This window comes from Carlito syrichta, unplaced genomic scaffold (genome assembly GCF_000164805.1).
Source record: "Carlito syrichta isolate Samal-C Ts95f unplaced genomic scaffold, Tarsius_syrichta-2.0.1 Scaffold316408, whole genome shotgun sequence".
In the NCBI taxonomy this organism is placed as follows: domain Eukaryota; kingdom Metazoa; phylum Chordata; class Mammalia; order Primates; family Tarsiidae; genus Carlito; species Carlito syrichta.
In genome coordinates this window covers 300,530-319,020 of record NW_007260504.1, presented here as the reverse complement: position 1 = coordinate 319,020, position 18,491 = coordinate 300,530, and the positions used below count along the sequence as shown (strand labels likewise).

At 47.3% G+C, this 18,491-nt stretch overlaps 1 protein-coding gene across 3 annotated transcripts in view; it reads right to left on the bottom strand.

The window, feature by feature from the left end:
• The window catches only part of CAPN9 (calpain 9), a 62,187-nt gene that overhangs the window by 19,079 nt on the left and 24,617 nt on the right, over positions 1 to 18,491 (bottom strand). For 2 of the 3 annotated variants that reach the window (XM_008074359.2, XM_008074357.1), the window contains 4 exons: positions 17,896 to 18,064; positions 16,805 to 16,888; positions 6,178 to 6,263; positions 2,923 to 3,000 (listed from right to left, as the gene is read on the bottom strand). In XM_008074359.2, coding sequence (XP_008072550.1) covers positions 2,923 to 3,000; positions 6,178 to 6,263; positions 16,805 to 16,888; positions 17,896 to 18,064 — 417 coding nt within the window. The remainder of the gene's footprint in view (positions 1 to 2,922; positions 3,001 to 6,177; positions 6,264 to 16,804; positions 16,889 to 17,895; positions 18,065 to 18,491) is intronic. The other variant, XM_008074358.2, reaches the window with a different exon arrangement.

The window sequence follows — 18,491 nt, the reverse complement described above, 5'->3', positions numbered from 1 at the left end:
AATAAATCAAAAAATCAGCCGGGCATGGTAGCGCATGCCTATAATTCCGGCTACTTGGAAGGCTGAGGCAGAATGATTACCGGAGCCCAGCAAGCGAGGCTGCGGGGACTGGGAGCAGCCACTGCACTCCAGTCTGGGCAAACGAGTGGGACTCCAACTCAAAAAAAAAAAAAAAAAATACATCTGGAGATATGGTATCTGTGTGAAGATGGTCTTTAAGGTCGTGACACTGGATGGGGTCACCCGAAGAGTGGGCGAAGGCAGCAAGGCGGGGCACCATGGACTGAGCCCTGGGCACCTCAACGATGACAGGTTGGGGGATGAGGAGGAGCCTGGACAGGGGAGAAGGAGGACCACCAGAGCGTGGGGTCCCCTGCCATCCAGGGCGCACAGTGCTGGTGTGGCATATGCTGCTGATGGGTCGAGAGGACCAGATCTAGCCAAGTCATGTCATTGGTGTCCCGGGCAAAAGCAGGGTCAGGCGAACAGGGGCGCGCACCCTAGCTGAGCAGAGTCAGGCGAGCAGGGGAGGGGGGAGCTGGCAGGTTCTGCCGTGACTTCACACCCAGGCGCCTTGGGCGATGTCCGGGCAGGCGTCGGCAGTGCTTCAGGAAGGGCGGGCCACACAGGGGCCTTCCTGCCGGGCCTCCCACTGAGGGTTCTCAAGCCTCCCTGGCCTGACTTCTCCTGCCTTCTGTACCAGACCTTCCGCCCATGAGCTTGACCTCAGGTAGACGCACAAGCCCTGGTTTCTGCCGCCTGCTCATGTTTGGAAATTCTTGTGATGGTAGTAATCTCAGACCTCAGCTTTCCTCTTGCACTGTCTCCTTTTTTTTTTTTGAGTTGGAGTCTTCACTCTGTCACCCAGACTGGAGTGCAGTGGCCACTCCTGGCCACCGCAGCCTCGGCCTGCTGGGCTCCAGCGATCCCTCCGCCTCAGCCTTCCGAGCAGCCAGAATTACAGGTGCACGCTACCACATCCGGCTGATTTTTTAATTTATTGTAGAGATGAGGTCTCGCCAAGTTGCCCAGGCAGGTCTCGAACCTGCGGGCTCAGGCAATCCACTCACCTTGGCCTCTCAAAATGCGGGATTACAGGCTGAGCCACCGAGCCCAGCAGTATCCTCTTTTTATGTAACCCATTAACTCAGAGCCTCTCAAAATGTATAGTTGGCCTGTAGTTTCTAATTCAACAACTTGTAAATCTCTCAAGCACCCTGCATGCTTCCCATCAATTTGGGGGAACATAGACCCTCATGGTTCCTGAGGCAGAGATGGCTGGCACCCACCAGCACAGGGCTGGGGGCTGCACTCATCCCTCCCATTTAGGGAGAGGGTGTGAGCAGTGGTGTGTGTTACCTCTGAGTCAAGGCTTTAGGATATGGGGGTGTTCGCTCCAATTTTTCCTTTTTTTCTCTCTTCTGCTGGCTGCACGTGAATGACTGTGCAACCCTGAAGGATGGTGGAGCACACCACAGAAGGAGTTTGGGTCCCTGAACCACTATATGAACAGAGTATGGATACTGGATAGACAGAACATTAACAACCTTCTTGGACTTTTACCACGAGTACAATAAACTTCACTGAGTTTGAGCCTTTATGGATTTGGGGCCTATTTGTTATAGCAGCTGGTATTATCCTAAGACGTTGGTACCTTAAAGTATGGAACTTCCATAACAAAATTCTACACTATGTGATGTCAGCTTAGTAGTGGGACAGGAAGGAACATAGAAATACTGGAGCTAGAAAATGAATATCTGCGTTATGCAGTGGTAAAACATTTGGCAACCCTATGCCCTGCTGCTGTGGTAGAAATGTTTATGGTCCCCTACCCCAACTTATATGTTAAAATCTAAACACTAAGGTGGGGCTTTGGGGAGGTGATTAGGCCAGGAGTGAGGAGCCTTCATGAATAGAATTGGTGCCCTCATAAAAGAGGCCCCAGAGAGCTGCCTCCCCCTCTTTCCACCACATCAGAACAAGCAAGAAGGAAGCATCTGTAAGTCAGAAAGGAGGCCCTCACCAGACACTGAATCTGCCTGTGTCTTGGTCTTGGATTCCCAGCCTCCAGTACTGTGAGAAACACATTTCTGTTATTTATAAGCCATTCAGTCCATGGTATTTTGTTATCGCCATCTGAATAGCCTAAGACAGTTATAAAAATAAAGAAGGCAGAACAAATAAATACTGAGGCCGCGTGCTGGGGGAAAACAATAGAAAAAGCTGGAATATTAATATGCCATGGTTTTGCTTGTTGTTGTATCTTTTTAAAACGTTCCAGGGAAGAGATGAGTTCAGGCAGGGATTGACTGATTGCAGGGCATGAGAGGGAACAGAGCTAGAAATCAGAACTGTATAGTCTTGCAGGGTTAGGAGACCTGACTTCTGGATTATCAAACAGGAAGAACTGAGACTGAAAAAATATTCTAGAGATAAAGGCTCATTCGAGATCCCCAGTTAAACAAAGCAATTCAGCCCCATGGAAAGTCCAGGTAGAAATGTCTCTTTCCCACTCATGTTCTCAGAGTCGTTGCCTTCCAGGGTCCCTGTCACCATCAGATGGGCAGGGAAGGAATGGCCCTGTGAGCAGCAGGGCTGCCTGTCTTCAAATTCACTAGGTGAACTTGGATGACAAAGCGCTCCAGGGAGGGATGTTGGGCTGGAGACCAGCAGCTCTGCCCTACATTGTCTGGACTGCAATGTAGCCTCAGTGTAAACTCACTGAGAGACAGGGTGAGTCCCACCAAAACAGGACGGCTGTTAAGTTTCTTGCCAACCTGAGTATGAGGGGTCTGAGACAGATAGATTTGACTTGCCAAAAAAAGAGAAAGAGATGAGGAGCTCCTTACACCCCAGGCCACGGGGCTCACACCTGCCTGTTACACAGGTAACACGGAGACAAAAGCAGAGATAGCACTGTACCAGAACTCCCCATCGTCCAGAGCCGTGTGACACAGGCGCTTTTGCTCAGCTGGGCCAACAGAACGCCACTCGGGAGAACTAGGGGTAAACAAAGTCAGTGGTTAGGCAGGTCGTGAAAGCGTAGCACTGGCCTTGGCACGCAGGACGCCCCTCCCCAGGGGCTCGCCAGGTAAGGTGCGGTCATGAAGGGTTAATACATCCTGCTCAATGACCGAAGCGCACCTAGGGCTGCGGAGGCTGGTGCACCACTGGCCTCCAACAGGAGGGCTGGTCAGAAAGTCCACGTCAAAGAGCGGCGGTTGGGCCGGGCTCGGTGGCTCGGCCTGTAATCTCAGCATTTTGGGAAGCCCAGGGGAGTGGATTGACTGAGCCCGCAGGTTCGAGACCCACCTGGGCAACTTGGCGAGACCTCGTCTCTACAACAAATCAAAAATTAGCCGAGCGTGGTAGCGCGTGCCTGTAGTTCTGGCTACTCGGAAGGCTGAGGCGGAAAGATCGCGGGAGCCCAGCAGGGTGAGGCTGCGGTGGCCGGGAGCGGCCACTGCACTCCAGTCTGGGCGACAGAGTGAGACTCCAACTCAAAAAATAAAAAAAGAGCTGCAGATGAAAAAAAATTCTCTTGGGACCCTTGGACACCTTCCTCCCCCAAAACACATACATAGAAGATTGTCACGGGACCACTACAAGGCATCGAATGCCCGAGCAAAGAGCCCAGCTGGAAGCTGCAGGGGGACTGACTTTCCTTAGCCTCCGACTTGCCATGTGATCTGGCCCGTGCATGGCCTCTCCTCTTCATGTACACGCGGACACTTCGAAAAGTGACTATGATACCTTACTTTTGCCTGTGCCTGACGTTTTCTGTCCCAGGGAACCTTCTTTACGTGACCTTACCAGGAAGTCTGGCAGGGTTCTTGAGCTGGACATGCTCGTCCTGCAGACGAGAGGACTCAGGTGGGTGTGGGCTTCCCCCAGGGATGAACTAGGGAGTTCATGGCCACCCGTCACCTTCCAAACTCAAGAACGGCAACTCCAAGTTCATGCGCTTTCTGTGACATCCCCCCCACACCCAGGCAACTCAAAGAGCTCAAGTGAAGTCATCCACGGTGGGGCTACAACCCACCTCCCGTAAACCCTGACTTAACTTTGGGGGCGCACTCAGGAGAGACCAGGAGACCCCGCAGGGGCATCTCCTCTCCGGGTGGCTCGTGCCAGGATAGAAGAGTGAAGCAAAGGGACCTTATTTGCTTTCTGAGCCATCACCTTCTCGGCGGTTCCCGCCCAGATAACTGGCCTGAGGGGCCAGGCAGTGCAGGATGGGGCCTGCCCTACCCCGTCACCCCAGGGGCTGCTTGGGTGGAAGACCAGCTTCTTTCAGCCTCGACCAGTCCAAAGGTTCTTTACGAGTTCCAGAAAAGGAGAAATGGTCTTTTGTCCTGTGCTGGCTGCTCTCGTGAAATCGAGGGGTGCTGCACATCTTTTTTTTTTTGAGTCGGAGTCTCACTCCGTCACCCAGGCTGGAGGGCAGTGGCCGCTCCCGGCCACCCCAGCATCAACCTGCTGGGCTCCGGCGAGCCTTCTGCCTCAGCCTTCCAAGAAGCCGGAACTACAGGTGCGTGCTGCCATGCCCGTCTCATTTTTGATTGATTGTAGAGACAAGGTCTTGCCAAGTTGCCCGGGCTGGTCTCGAACCTGCAGGCTCAGGCAATTCCCTCGCCTCTGCCTCCTAAAGTCCTGGGATGACAGGCTGAGCCACGGAGCCGGGCAGCACTACACATCTTACAGCATGATGTGTCTCTTTAATTTTGGTTCAACATTTCTCTGTTCTTTCCATCTCTGCCAGGAGAGAGAGGCCAGGCTCTCCCCAGTTTTGGAGCCGATCCAGTCTGAATCCATCTCTGCTGATGCCTCTTGGTTCTCAGGAGGCAGAAGCCCAGGACGGGTGGGGGATGGTGGGGTGAGAGCCTCAAGAAGGACAGTGAGTCTGAAAAGCATGTGTCTGTGTGTTCCGCCCTCACCCTGGAGTCTGGCTAATTCAGCCAAAGCCGTACCTTTGTCTGGTGGGCTGGTGGCTTTGTCTGGACTGAGGACAAACACCAGCTCAGTTTTACCCAGTTCTAGATTAGCTCTAGAGGCCGTCCAAACCCCAGGACCCACAGGTGGGCAGAGAAGGATGGCAGGAGCCTAAGACAGCACAGGAACCCTGACAGCTCCAGGCAGGCTCCACCCTGGGCCCATCCAAACATCCCTGGTTCCCAGTTACCTGAGTTGCTTCCCAAAAAACTGGGGCTTGGGTGGGGAGGGGTAATGCAGAAAGACAGACCTTTCTTTATCATGGGGGCCAAATAAATAACCCTGGATAACGGCTCTATAATGTAGGAGTTTCCTATTCCTCTTCCTCTATTTCATTTCCTTTCTTTTTTCTTGAGCCGGGGTCTCACTCTGTCACCCAGGTTGGAGTATTGCAGTGGTGTGATCATAGCTCACTGAAGCCTCAAACTCCTGGGCTCAAGTGATCCTCCCACCTCATACTCCCAAATAACTGGGACTACAGGTGGACGGCCACTATGCCCTGCTAATTCATTTTTATTTTTGTGGAAACGGGGCTCTCACTATGTTGCCCAGGCTGATCTCAAACTCCTGGGCTCAATCAATTCTCCCACTTCAGCCTCCCAAAGTGCTGGGGTTACAGGTGTGAGTCACCACACCTGGCCCAGTCCTATTTCCTTTTTTTCCCCTACTGAACCAGAGGGCCTCAGCCAATGATCAGTGACTGTCAGAAGAAACCCTAGAGTTACCTGCTTGGCAATATCTCAGGAATTTCCACAACCAAAAGACTCATTGCCACCTCATTGCACTCAAAACACACACACACACACACACACACACACACACACTCACACACATACACACACACGCATGTAGACACACTGCTTACTGGAGATACTCTTAACTGGGGATAAAGCCTTTCACCATATCACGGGGATATAAAATATCACCATGGGAGGTGATATTTTCATTGCCATAAATGCAATTCCATGAACATGAAAGAGCCGCTGTAAAGGTCTCTCTTGAGGATCAAAGGCAGGCTCAGGGCTGAAAGGGGAAGAAGTTAAGGCCACCCGGAAGCAGAACAGGACTCTGGATAAGAGCCCGAAAGATTTGTGGACAAGCCACTCCTCCCTCACACATCTACACAGCCCACCCTGGCCCTACACGCCCTGGGAAGCAGCCCGAGAGACAGAAAAGGGTGCTGACCTGTCGCTCCACGAACCGTTCCACTCGACCTGGCCCCAGGGGTTCCGGACTCTGATGAGTTGGACTTCCTGGCCTCGGAATTTTACCTGGAAGGTAAGGTGTGAGGGAGCTGAGAAGCGACACAAGAGGTGGAGGGTTGGCTGGCTTCATCCTTGGCTCCAGGGTAGCAATCTCCATGAGGAGTGGCTTTCCCTAGGGCTCTCGGTTGGAACGCCAGGGAAGATACATAAGAGTTCATCAGTTCTTGACCAGTCCTTGGCCTCTTTGAATTCCTATAGAATATAATTGCTAGCATTGCCATCGATATTTTATTACTCGGTCCAGAATGGTTGCGGCACATCTGGGAAATAAAGTAGAATTGCAATAACAAGAAATTAGTTCACATGCATCTTCAAAGGAATGTGTTTTCTCTCTACACTGGGCTCTCCCTAGAGGCAGGTCTTATTTATCTAGGTATCCTTAGCATCTGCTGCAGTGAATGAAAGAGCAACCCTCAAAAGTACTCATGAGCCAGGTGTGGTGGTGCATGTCTATAGTCCCAGCTACGCAGAAGGCTGGGGAGTGAGGATCTCTCAAGAAATCAAGCTCAAGATGGGGAGTTCAAAGCTGCAGTGAGCTATGATTACGCCCAGGAACGCGAGCCTAGGCAACCGAGTGAGATCCTGTCTTTAAAAATAAACAAAGAACAAAAAATTATATTTGTTTGTTTATTTATTTATTTTTAGCGTAAGTCCACTCCCGGGATCAAGCGATTCACTTCCCTCAGCGTCCTGAGTAGCTGGGACGACAGGTTTGCACCACCACGCCTAATTGTTTTTACTGTTTTTTAGAGCTGAGGTCTTGCTGTGTTGCCTAGGCTGGTCTAGAATTCTAGGGCTCAAGCAATCCTCCCACCTCGGCCTCCCAAAGTGCTTAGATTATAGGCACGAGTCATGGCTCCCAGCAACAATTCATTTAGAATTCTATTAAGAAAACTAAGTGATATATTTTAGAGGAGGTCGGGAGGACGGCGGCCGAGTCAGTCAGACTATGCGAGTCCCAGTGTGAGTGAGTGAGTGTATGGAAGAGTTTGTGTACGTGCTGGTGAGCAAGCGGGTGTGTGAGTGACTGACTGAGTGAGGGCCAGGAGCTGGCGGCCAGGGCTCTCCGGGTCCAGCGGCCGGTGCCGCAGCTGCTGGGCTTGAAACCTAGCGATTCCCAGGGTGCAGAAGCTGAGCATCATTTCTTTTTTTTTTTTTTAAATCGCCAAAACCCTTCCTGGAAAGAAAACGCTGGGAGAGACTGGCTGAGTGGGGGCTCATGAGCAAGTGGCCAGGGCCTTCTGGGGGCAACAGCTGGTGCCGCAGCTGCTCTGATCGGTCCCTGGCTCTTTTGGGGTCACAGAAGCTGAGCGCCATTTTTTAGAAAACTGACAAAATCTTCCTGTGAAGAAGCGGCAGGGAGAGACTACGGCCCCAGGCTCCGCCTCACCCCTGCAGTAGGAGCGACGGCCGGCTCCAGGCTTTGCCTCACCATTTCAGCGCCTGGCCAAGCACTGGCAGCCGGGGCTGCGGAGGAAGCCCAGCGGCAGAGTCCCACCGAAGAGGACCAGGGAGGCGCCCCACCGCCATCTTGAAGGTGGGGCAGGAAAGGGCTCTGACTCGCTCACCATGGAGCAATGGACTTGATCTCTGTGACGGGTGGATCGACTGTTTAGGGGTTGACCGTGGGAACATCCTGAAAGCACAAGCTTTGGAGGAGCCTGACAGATGCTGAGTTCCAGGTGCCCCACCCTTACCCTGATCCAGCCGGGGGACAGAGGGTGTGGCCAGAAAAGGACAAGGAAGAACTCCAAAGAGATCGGTGGTGAGTCCAGGGCTGACCCAGACCTCTTTCTCCCCAGCCATCCTCTGAACGTCAGACCCACACTGCTGGGCCACGACCGGGAGGGACAAGCCCAGGCAGAACTTGGACGTCAGTGGCAATAGGAGAACCATTCCAGGCTAGGCCTGGCTGGGGCACCCCTGCAGATACATACCTGGGGAAGAGACAATCCTGCACCTTCCCACCGGAGGAGATCTCTCTGGCCAGACCAGAGTGGGAAGGGAGGACTGCAGCCCGACCCACTGCCACTGCCTCTCCTCCCTCCCTGCTCCGGACACCAAGGAGCGAGTGAAAGAGGTGGCTCTCGGATTGCCTGAGCCCACGGGTTCGAGACCCACCTGGACAACTTGGTGAGACCTCATCTCTACAATAAATCAAAAACTTAGCCGGGTGTGGTTGCACGCGCCTGTAGTTCCGGCTACTCAGAAGGCTGAGGTTGAAGGATCGCCGGAGCCCAGCAGGTCGAGGTTGCGGTGGCCGGGAGCGGCCACTGCACTCCAGTCTGGGCAACAGAGTGAGATTCCAACTCAAAAAAAAAGAAAAAGAAAGAGGTGCTCTGCAGGAGAGACCTGATTAGAGGAACAATTACAGAACCTGCCACAAGAGGGCAGGTTTTAAAAAATCATTTTAATTAAAAAAAATTTTTTTTAAAGTTTTTGCCTGTTTGTTAGTTCATCTATTTTTTAAATATCTCTTCTTTTTGCATGAATGTGTATGTGAGGGTTTGATCTGCATCCCCCCCAATTTTTTTTCTTTTCTTTTTCTGTTTCTTTCTTCTTTTATTTGTCATTTTCTGTTTATGTGTGTATATGAATGATTGACGGTTCATCTTTTAATTTTGTTGTTGTTGGTTTGTTTTTGCTCTTTTGTTCTGTTTTTTTATTTTTTATAGTTTGAAGTGTGTGTCAATATATGTGTGAGGGTTCAACCTGAATTCCTTTTTTCCCCAATCTTTCTGTTTTTCTTCTCCATTCGCTTTGTGCTAGGCGTGTGTGATCAGTTTTCTTGTTTGTTTTGTTTTACTTTGTTGTTATTCCAGTTTGTTTTGAGGTGTGTGTATATGTATGTGTGTGTGTGTGTGTGTGTGTGTGTGTGTGTGTGTGTATGTTCAATTGTTTTTTGCATTGGTTTCTACACTGCATCATCATATAGAGTGGTGGCGGGGAGTGGGTCTCAAGGAACACATACCACAATCAGTGAATACTGTAATTTGCAAGTAGTTTCTGAATCCTAGCACCCCATCACCTACCTTATTCGACTTTCAAAAACTACAAGAGACAGCAAAGCTTCCTACCTACAGTCCTATTTCAAAATAGAATAAACCCAGAGCCTGGATCAGGGAAGAAAAGAGGGTTGAGCAAACATCAGAAGGGAAAGCCTCTCCCACTGACACTGAATAACAGAACTAAAGAGAAAAATAAGAGATATGTCACAAATGAGGAAAAACCAAAGGAAGACCACAGTTAATTTCAAGTGTAAAACAGAGAAAACTCCTGAAAAATCAGACCTTGGAGTCCAAACAATGGAAGTCACCAATGACTGGTCCAAGAATATGACAAGGATTAGGAAATGGATGGACATAGGGAATAAGACTCAAGAAAGACAAGATGCAACACTGAAAGAAGTTGTAACAGAGATTTTGGTAATGAAAAATTTCATCCAGGAGATAAATAACAAGATGACAAGCATGGAAAGCAGAATTAATCTAGCTGAAGAAAGACTCTCAGAACTTGAAGACCAGAACATGGAATTAACCTGATCTGTAAAAAACATAGAAAGAAGACTCAGAAAGAAAGAATGAAGCCTACAAAAGTTGTGTAATTAGATCAAGAGGCCAAACCTATGTCTGATTGGTATCCCAGAAGAGGAAAGGGAAATGGAGAACAAGTTGGAGCAATTATTCTAGGAGGTAATCCAAGAAAACTTTCCTCATCTCACCAGAGATGTGACCAGCACAAGTAATACGGAGAACCTTCACAAGACATCAAATAAGACTAACCCCTAGACACATAGTAATTTGTCTACACAAAGTAGGCACAAAAGAAAAAATCCTAAAGGCAGAAAGAGAGAAAGTTCAGATTACCTTCTGGGGAAAACCAATCAGAATAGCAGCAGACCTATTGGCAGGAACACTACAAGCAAGAAGGGGCTGGAGTCCAATATTTAAAATCCTCAAAGATAAACAATTTCAACCAAGGATTTCCTACCCAGCCAAGTTCAGCTTCACCAGTGAAAGAGAATTAAAATCCTTTCCAGACAACCAATCCCTAAGAAATTATGCAGTTTCCAGACCAGTTCAACAGGAGACACTTTAAAAAGGTATTAAGCATAGAAGAAAGAAAAAAAAAAGAATGACCACACACTTTCCAAGAGAACAGCAGAGCACAGCACCAACAGAGAATATAGCACAACAAGAAACTTTAAAACACACACATACATCAACCACAAAGCCAAAATAAAACAAGCAAACAAAGAAAAAACTTTATAAGAACCTCATGACAGGGATAAACAATCACATTTCAATAATCAGTCTGAATGTGAATGGACTAAATGCACCACTAAAAAGACACAGAATGGCAAACTGGATAAGAAACCATGACCCAATTATTTGCTGCATTCAGGAAACTCATCTCAGCACAAGGGATGCATACAAACTCAAAGTTAAAGGATGGAAAACAAGTTTCCAGGCAAATGGATCACAAGAGAAGGCAGGTGTTATGGTCTTAATATCAGACAAAACAACCTTTAAGCTATCAAAAATTTAAAAAGGTACAAAAGGATATTACATAATGATAAAAGGGTCAATCCATCAACAAGAAATATCCATCCTAAACATATGCACCCAACACAGGAGCACCAGCATTTATAAAGCAACTACCAAGTAAACTCAAAAAAGATATTGATTCTAACACTATTATAGCAGGGGATTTGAATACCCCTCTAACAGCCCAGGATAGATCATCGAGGCAAAACATCAACAAGGAGATCCAGAACATAAACTTGACACTTGACCAAATGAACTTAATAGATACCTACAGATTATTCCACCCAACAACCACAGAATATACATTCTACTCATCACCACATGGAATAAACTCCAAGAACAATCACATTCTTGGCCATAAATCAAGCATAAACAAATTCTATAAGGTTGAAATATTGCCATGCACCCTCTCAGACCATAGAGGAATAAAAATAAATATCAACACCAACAAAATTTCCCCAAAGCCAACAAAAACATGTACACAAAAACAGCATGATGCTGAACAACTACTGAGTCAACACTGAAATCAAAGCAGAAATTAAAAGATTTCTGGAAACAAATGAAAATGAAGAAACATCTTACCAAAACCTCTGGGATGCCATGAAAACTGTTCTAAGAGGGGACTTTATATCTCTACGAGCACACATTAAGAAAATGGAAAGGTCACAAGTTGAGAGCCTAACAAATCACCTAAGGGAATTGGAAAGAGAAGACCACCAAAACCCCAACTTTACCAGAAGAATCCAAATCACCAAAATAATAGCCCAAATACGGGACATAGAAGACAAAAACATCATAGAAAACATCAACAGAACAAAAAGCTGATAAACAAAATTGATGGACCCATTTGGAAGGATAAACAAGTTTGATGAACCCCTAGCCAGAATGACCAAGAAGAAGAGAGAAAAAGCTCAAATAAACACAATCAGAAATACAAAAGATCAAGTCACAACTGACCCCAAAGAAATACAAAAGATTATCAGAGATTACTATGTACACCTATATGGAAACAAGCTTGATAACCTAAATGAAATGGAGGACTTTCTGATATCACACAACCTCATCAGGTTGAAGCAAGAAGACATTGAGACACTAAATAGACCAATAACAACCCAAGAAATTGCCTCTGTTGTACAAAAACTACCTAAAAAAAAAAAAAAAGCCCTGGACCGGATGGCTTTCCAGCAGAATTCTACAAAATGTACAAGGAGCTGATACCTATCCTATTGAAAGTATTCCAGGCAATTGAGAAAGATGGAATTCTCCCCAAGTCATTTTATGAAGCTAACATCACACTGATACCCAAACCTGGTAAAGCTCCAACAAAAAAGAGAACTATAGGCCAATATCCCTTATGAACATAGATGCAAAAATCCTCAACAAGATTCTGGCAAACTGGGTCCAAAAACACATCTCAAAAATCATCCACTGTGACCAAGTAGGCTTCATCCCCAGGATGCAGGGCTGGTTCAACATTTGCAAGACAACAAATGTAGTTAAATACATCAACAGATGGAAAAACAAGAACCACATGATTATATCATTAGATACAGCAAAAGCTTTTGATAAAATCCAGCATCCCTTCTTGATAGAAACGCTTAAACATCTAGATATAGAAGGAACATATCTCAAAATAGTAAGTGCCATCTATGATAAACCCACAGCTAACATATTGCTAAATGGACAGAAACCGGAAACATTTTCCCTGAAAACTGGAACAAGACAAGGTTGCCACTCTCACACCTATTGTTCAACATTGTGTTGGAAGTCCTAGCTAGGGCAATTAGACAAGAGAAGGAAATCAGGGGTATCCAAATAGGAAAAAGAGGAAGTCAAGTTATCCCTCTTTGCTGATGATATAATCCTACATCTTGAAAATCCAAGAGAATCTGTCAAAAACCTGCTTGCACTGATAAAGGACTTTGGCAAAGTCTCAGGGTACAAAATAAATGTGCAAGACACAGTTGCATTCCTATTCGCCAACAAGTGGGCAGAGACCTAAATAAAAAGCACAATTCCATTTACAATAGCCACACACAGACACACAACCAGAGAAGTGAAAGACCTCTACAATGAGAACTACAAAACACCGCTGAAAGAAATCCAAGAAGACACAAACAAATGGAAAAATATTCCATATTCATGGATAGGAAGAATCAACGTTGTTAAAATGTCCATCTATAGATTCAATGTAATACCCATTAAATTATCAACATCATTCTTCTCAGACCTGGAAATGACAGTACAGAAATTCATATGGAAACATAAAAGACCATGGATAGTCAAAACAATCCTTAGCAAAATAAACAAAGCGGGAGGTATCACACTTCCAGACTTTAAACCTTACTATAAGGTTATAGTCATCAAAACAGCCTGATACTGGGTACAAGAGCAGGCATATAGACCAATGGAACAGGATAGAGTTTTTGGAAGCAAAGACTCAATTTCTCAACCAACTCATCTTTGACAAAGTCTTCCAACAACAACCATTGGGAAGAGGAGAATCTATACAATAAATAGTGCTGGGAAAACTGGTTGATCACATGCAGAAACAGGACCCTTGCCTATCACCATACACAAAAACTAACTCTAAATCGATCAAAGACCTAAACGTAAAACCTCAAACTGTAAGGATCTTAGAAAATGCAGGAGGCACCCTTATGGAAATTGGAACTGGCAACCCATTCCTGATCAGAACCCTAAGTGCCAATACCATTAGAAATGAGATAGACAAGTGGGACCGCATCAAACTGATGAGCTTCTGCAAAGCAAAAGAAACTGTCAAGAGAGCAGAGAGACAGCCTACAGAATGGGAAAAAATATTTGCCAATGGGAAATATATTTGACAAAGGCCTAACATCTAGGATCTACAAGGAACTCAAACGTGCCTAATGGAAAGAAACAAACAGCCCCAGTAAAAAGTGGGCAAAAGACATGAATAGACACTTCCCAAAAGAAGATATATGGGCAGCCAACAGACACATGAGAGTGCTCAACCTCACTCTTTGGAGAAATGCAAATCAAAACCACATTAAGATACCACCAAAACCCAGTAAGAATGGCCATCATTAATAAAATAAACAACAGCTGCTGGCGAGGATGTGGACAGAAAGAAATGCTTATACATTGCTGGTGGGAATGCAAACTAGCGTAACCTCTCTGGAAGACAGTGTGGCGATTTCTGAAAGAACTAGAAATTGACCTTCCATATGACCCAGCAATTCCCCTATTGGGAATATACCTGGAGAAACTCAAATACTTCTACAAAAAAGATACCTGTACACGTATGTTTGCTGCAGCTCTATTCATAATAGCAAAAACACAGAACCAACCATGCTGTCCATCAAAGCTGGACAGGATAAAAAAAAATGTGGTACATGAACACAATGGAATATTATGCAGCCATAAAGAAGGACAAACATAAGGACTTTACAGCAACTTGGATGGATTTAGAGTTGATCATACTCATTGATCTATTGCAGAAACAAAGAACAGAGTACTATATGTTCTCACTCAAAAGCAGACCTTGAACAATTATCATAATACTATAAGAAAGGGATCGGCAGCTGAGGGAAACTGCCAGGGGAGGGAGGGGCACACCTCATCAACAAGGGCACCTGCATAATCAACGTTTGTTTACCTAACCCTGAATTGTATCCCACATCTTTAAAATAAAAAGAAAATTAAATTACATATTTTTAAAAAGTGCTCATAAAACTTCCTGAATTTGGTTCATTCTTGGCATCCTACTCACAGATTAATAACAGGAAAATCAGCTCATGCTGGGAATTTAGGCAACAACAACAATAAACAAAAATGTGTTTCTAGTCTTCTAAACCCAGCATTCTTCTTCTTTTTTTTTTTTTTTGAGTCTCTCTGTCGCCAGTCGTTGAGGATTCCTGCGCCTCCCTGGACAGCCCTCTGGCCAGGATGCTCACGCTCTGCCCTGGAGCCGGGCAAAAACCCGTGCATCTGAGAAAGGTTTTGGAGGAGCAGAGGGTGGAAGTAAAAGACGGCCATCCACCAACGAATCAGTAACTTTAGCTATCCTCATGTATTTGGCATAAATCATATCTTGAATGTGTGAAAATAATTCAAGTATTCAGCTCCGAAGAGTCCAAGACATGCCTGCAGTTCACTATTTTAGAGGCTCATTGACTGGAAATGTCCAGGGAAGGCAAGTGCCTTGCAGGTGAAAAGAAAGCAAAAGCAATTCAACAAGATGATGGAAACTTTCTGTTGTTGCTTGGAATCGTATTTTGAAAAACCTAAAACCTAATTAACCTAAAAAATCACAAGCCCTCTCAGGTGAGCGGTTGGCAAAGCATCTACGGACAGGGAAGGTGGACAACAGGGCAAACACAAATGGGTAAAATTCTAAAATTCTGCAGGATCTCAAGGAACCCAGTCCTTACACCTCGGTCCCACTGAGGAGGAAGGACAGAGCCTACCTTCTGGACTCTTTGCTCACACATTCAGAGTGTGTCCTACAAAACGTGTTGGCAGCAAGAGAAGACCAGAGGCACCTGCACCCTCCACAGACCAGGTTAGAGGTGTGTCCAGGAGAGGCATGGCTGGGCAGAGGCTTGAACCTGGGAGGGTGTAACCTTAGGCTTCTTGTGCTCCTCTGGCATCCCATTATCGCCCTTCTCTTTCCCTCATGCCCCTAAAGGAGCTCTCCTCCTAACCAACCGCTCCCTATACTTCAGGGTGTTGCTGGGTGGGGTCTGAGTGGCCCCCATGATCAGTTCTACCCTGAGCTAAGGCTGCAGAGAATGAGACCAGTCATGGCTAATTTATGTGTCAACTTGACCGGGCCCTGGGGTGCCCAGACATTTGCTTAAAGATTACTGTGGTTGTCTCTGCGAGGGTGTTTCTGGATGAGGTTAGATTTAAATTGCTAGACTGAGTAAAGCAATGGCCCTCCCCAGTGTATGTGTGTGGTGGGGCTCACCCCATTGTTGGAAACCTGAGTAGAACAAAAGGCAGAGGCAGGGAGAATCCTCTCCCTTTTTCTGACTGTTGACCTGGGACGTTCATCTTCCTCTGACCTCAGACCGGAACTGCACCCTGAGCTTTCCTGGTTTCCACCTTGCAGACAGCACATCATGGGGCTTCTCAGCCTCACAGTCACATGGCAAATGACTGATAATAAATCCCGTTACAGCTGACCGTTGAACAACCTGGCGGCTAGCGGTGTTAACCCCTTGTGCAGTTGAAAATCTACATATAAATCTCCCCAAACTTAATTCCTAATAGTCTTCTGTTGACTAGAAGCCTTATGGCCACGTAAGCAGTCGATGAACACATTTCATATGCCATAGGTATCACCTACTGTGTTATAATAAAGCTAGAGAAAAGATAATGCCATTAAGCTCATCACAAGAAGGAGTAAATGTTTACTATTCATGAAGCGGAAACGAATCATCACAGAAATCTTGATCCTTGCTTTCTTCACGTTGAATAGCCGAGGAGGATGAGGGTGAGGATGAGAAGGAGAAGGAGAAGGGGTTAGTCTTGCTGTCTCAGGGTTGGCAGAGACCGGAGAAAGCCCACGTACAAGCGGACTCGCACAGTTCAAACCTGTGCCATCCAAGGGTCAACTGCATATGTATGTGTGTGTGTCCACATACATAAACACACATATATATTCATACAACACCCCCCGCCATATATATGTGCCAGTTTTCTTTTCTCCTCCTCATGGTTCTGTTTCTCTGGACAATCTTAACTACCCCAAGACTGATCTGTAATTGGGAAAGAAAGGAAATCAAACAAACCATCAAGACCAGGCTCTCACACCCGCTAAACACGTTGGTGCTGTGGCCGGCCCACGCGGCTTCCCTCTCCTGGTGTTGAACTCCATCCTGCCTCCTTTAGACGAGAGTCTCTGAAATGCCTGAAAGGCAGGCATGAAACCGCCACGCCCCAGATGAGTGTCTAAGGAACCGGCACTGTCACGCCTCCCTGTGTCCTGCAGGGGGTGATCAGGTTGCCTACCTGGTCAATTCCCGTGACAGTGTAGGCATGGCCCTTAATCAGACCAAAAGGCGTCCGGGCTTCAGACTCTGCAGCACTTCTGGTCTGAAACACGAAAAGGGCAAAGTCAGACCCGTTGTCCAAGTCAAGCCTCCCCTGCCCGACCAGACCCAGCCCTACGTCTGGCTCCGTCACACCCCCCAGCCCCTCCTGCTCCCCAGGAGTGGGTCACACGTGCAGGGGCTGTGTAAACTGGGTACACAGGACTCCCTAAGGTGTTCAGCAGCGACATCGGCAAGCCCCATTCTCTTCCCCGGGGGCGGGGGGAGACCCTCATTCCAAGAGTGGACCTCAATAAAGAGTTCCCTTTTCTGTTCCCGCACAGAACAACTTGACTGTCGCCATCCAAATAGGATGGGACGAGGGAGAAGACACAGCCACATACACCCAAGAAACAAAAAAAGTGCATATATTTCAAGAGATGAAAGTTGCACATAACATGACATGCAACCCTATGCCACAAACTTGAAAGTGCAGAGAACTGGATGATTTATCAGCAAAACATAGATCCCCAAGGTTAATCCAAGAGGAAACAGAAAACTTTTTTGAATAGAATTCAACAACCAGAGGAGGTAAAATTACTGGTGTGTGTGTCTGTATACATAGGAAATAAGAAAAAAAACACGGTTGCATTTCCATCTCCTGATTTTTTTTACTCACGGCGTATGGAGTGAGAAAACAACAGGGGTCAGAGAACTGTAGGGTGCGATTTCATGGTAGCGAAATCAAGCCAACCCACCTCCATGTTTGTGTGTGACGCGGGGAGAAGGCTGTGAAGGGTACATACCAGGTGGTCCCAGGTCCAGGGGCGGGGCTGGAGGACCAAGGCCACAAAGGAGGTGCGGAGAGAGGGGGCACGCATCCTAGAGTTGCTCCATCTGATAGGACAAGCTCTTACCTTGGTCATCCAAAGAGCATTCAAGGAGAACATGCGCGTTCACGTAAAGAGAGACACACTGCCCCTTGCCCCCAGCTACGTGCCGCCCCCGGTGTGGCCAGGGTCCCTGACCCTGCCCCAGCCCCAGCCCGAATGAGAGAGACCAGCAACCCACATCAATGGAGCAGCCCAGCAGGGAGCCTCTCTTCAAGGCCTTGTCTAGGATCTCGTAGAAGTTCTCCGGGGCCTCTCTGGTCAGGAAGGTCTCTGCCACGCCCCCGGTGAAGTCCTCCATGGCCTCGATGGCGCTGCCTCCCTTGAGGGCCTCGTAGCTCCCATTCAGCCTGCCGGGGCACGAGAGGGGACTGTGGCAGGTGCCAGGGAGGCCACCAGGGGCCGCCCTTCCACCAGTGTTTTTCTGGAGACGCTGGAACCTTCCCCCAGGCCTTGCCCAGGCTGGGTGATGTGGAAGGAAGCAGCACATGGGAGACCCCGAGTTCTCTGCGAGGGAGTCGGTGTGGTATGGTGGTGTGGAGCAGAGTCTCTGGGCCCCGGCTGGCTGCAGGTTCAAACCCCAGCTCCGCCACTTGCAGGCTAAGTGACCTTGGGCTCAGCAACTTCCTTTAGAGTCACACATACTCCCAATCCTTTTTTCATTGTCATTTCTTTTATTCACATGTGTTTGCTTTCATATATATATATATATATATACACACAGAGGATGCCAAAAAATGTGTAGACATATTTTTTTTTTTTTTGAGTTGGAGTCTC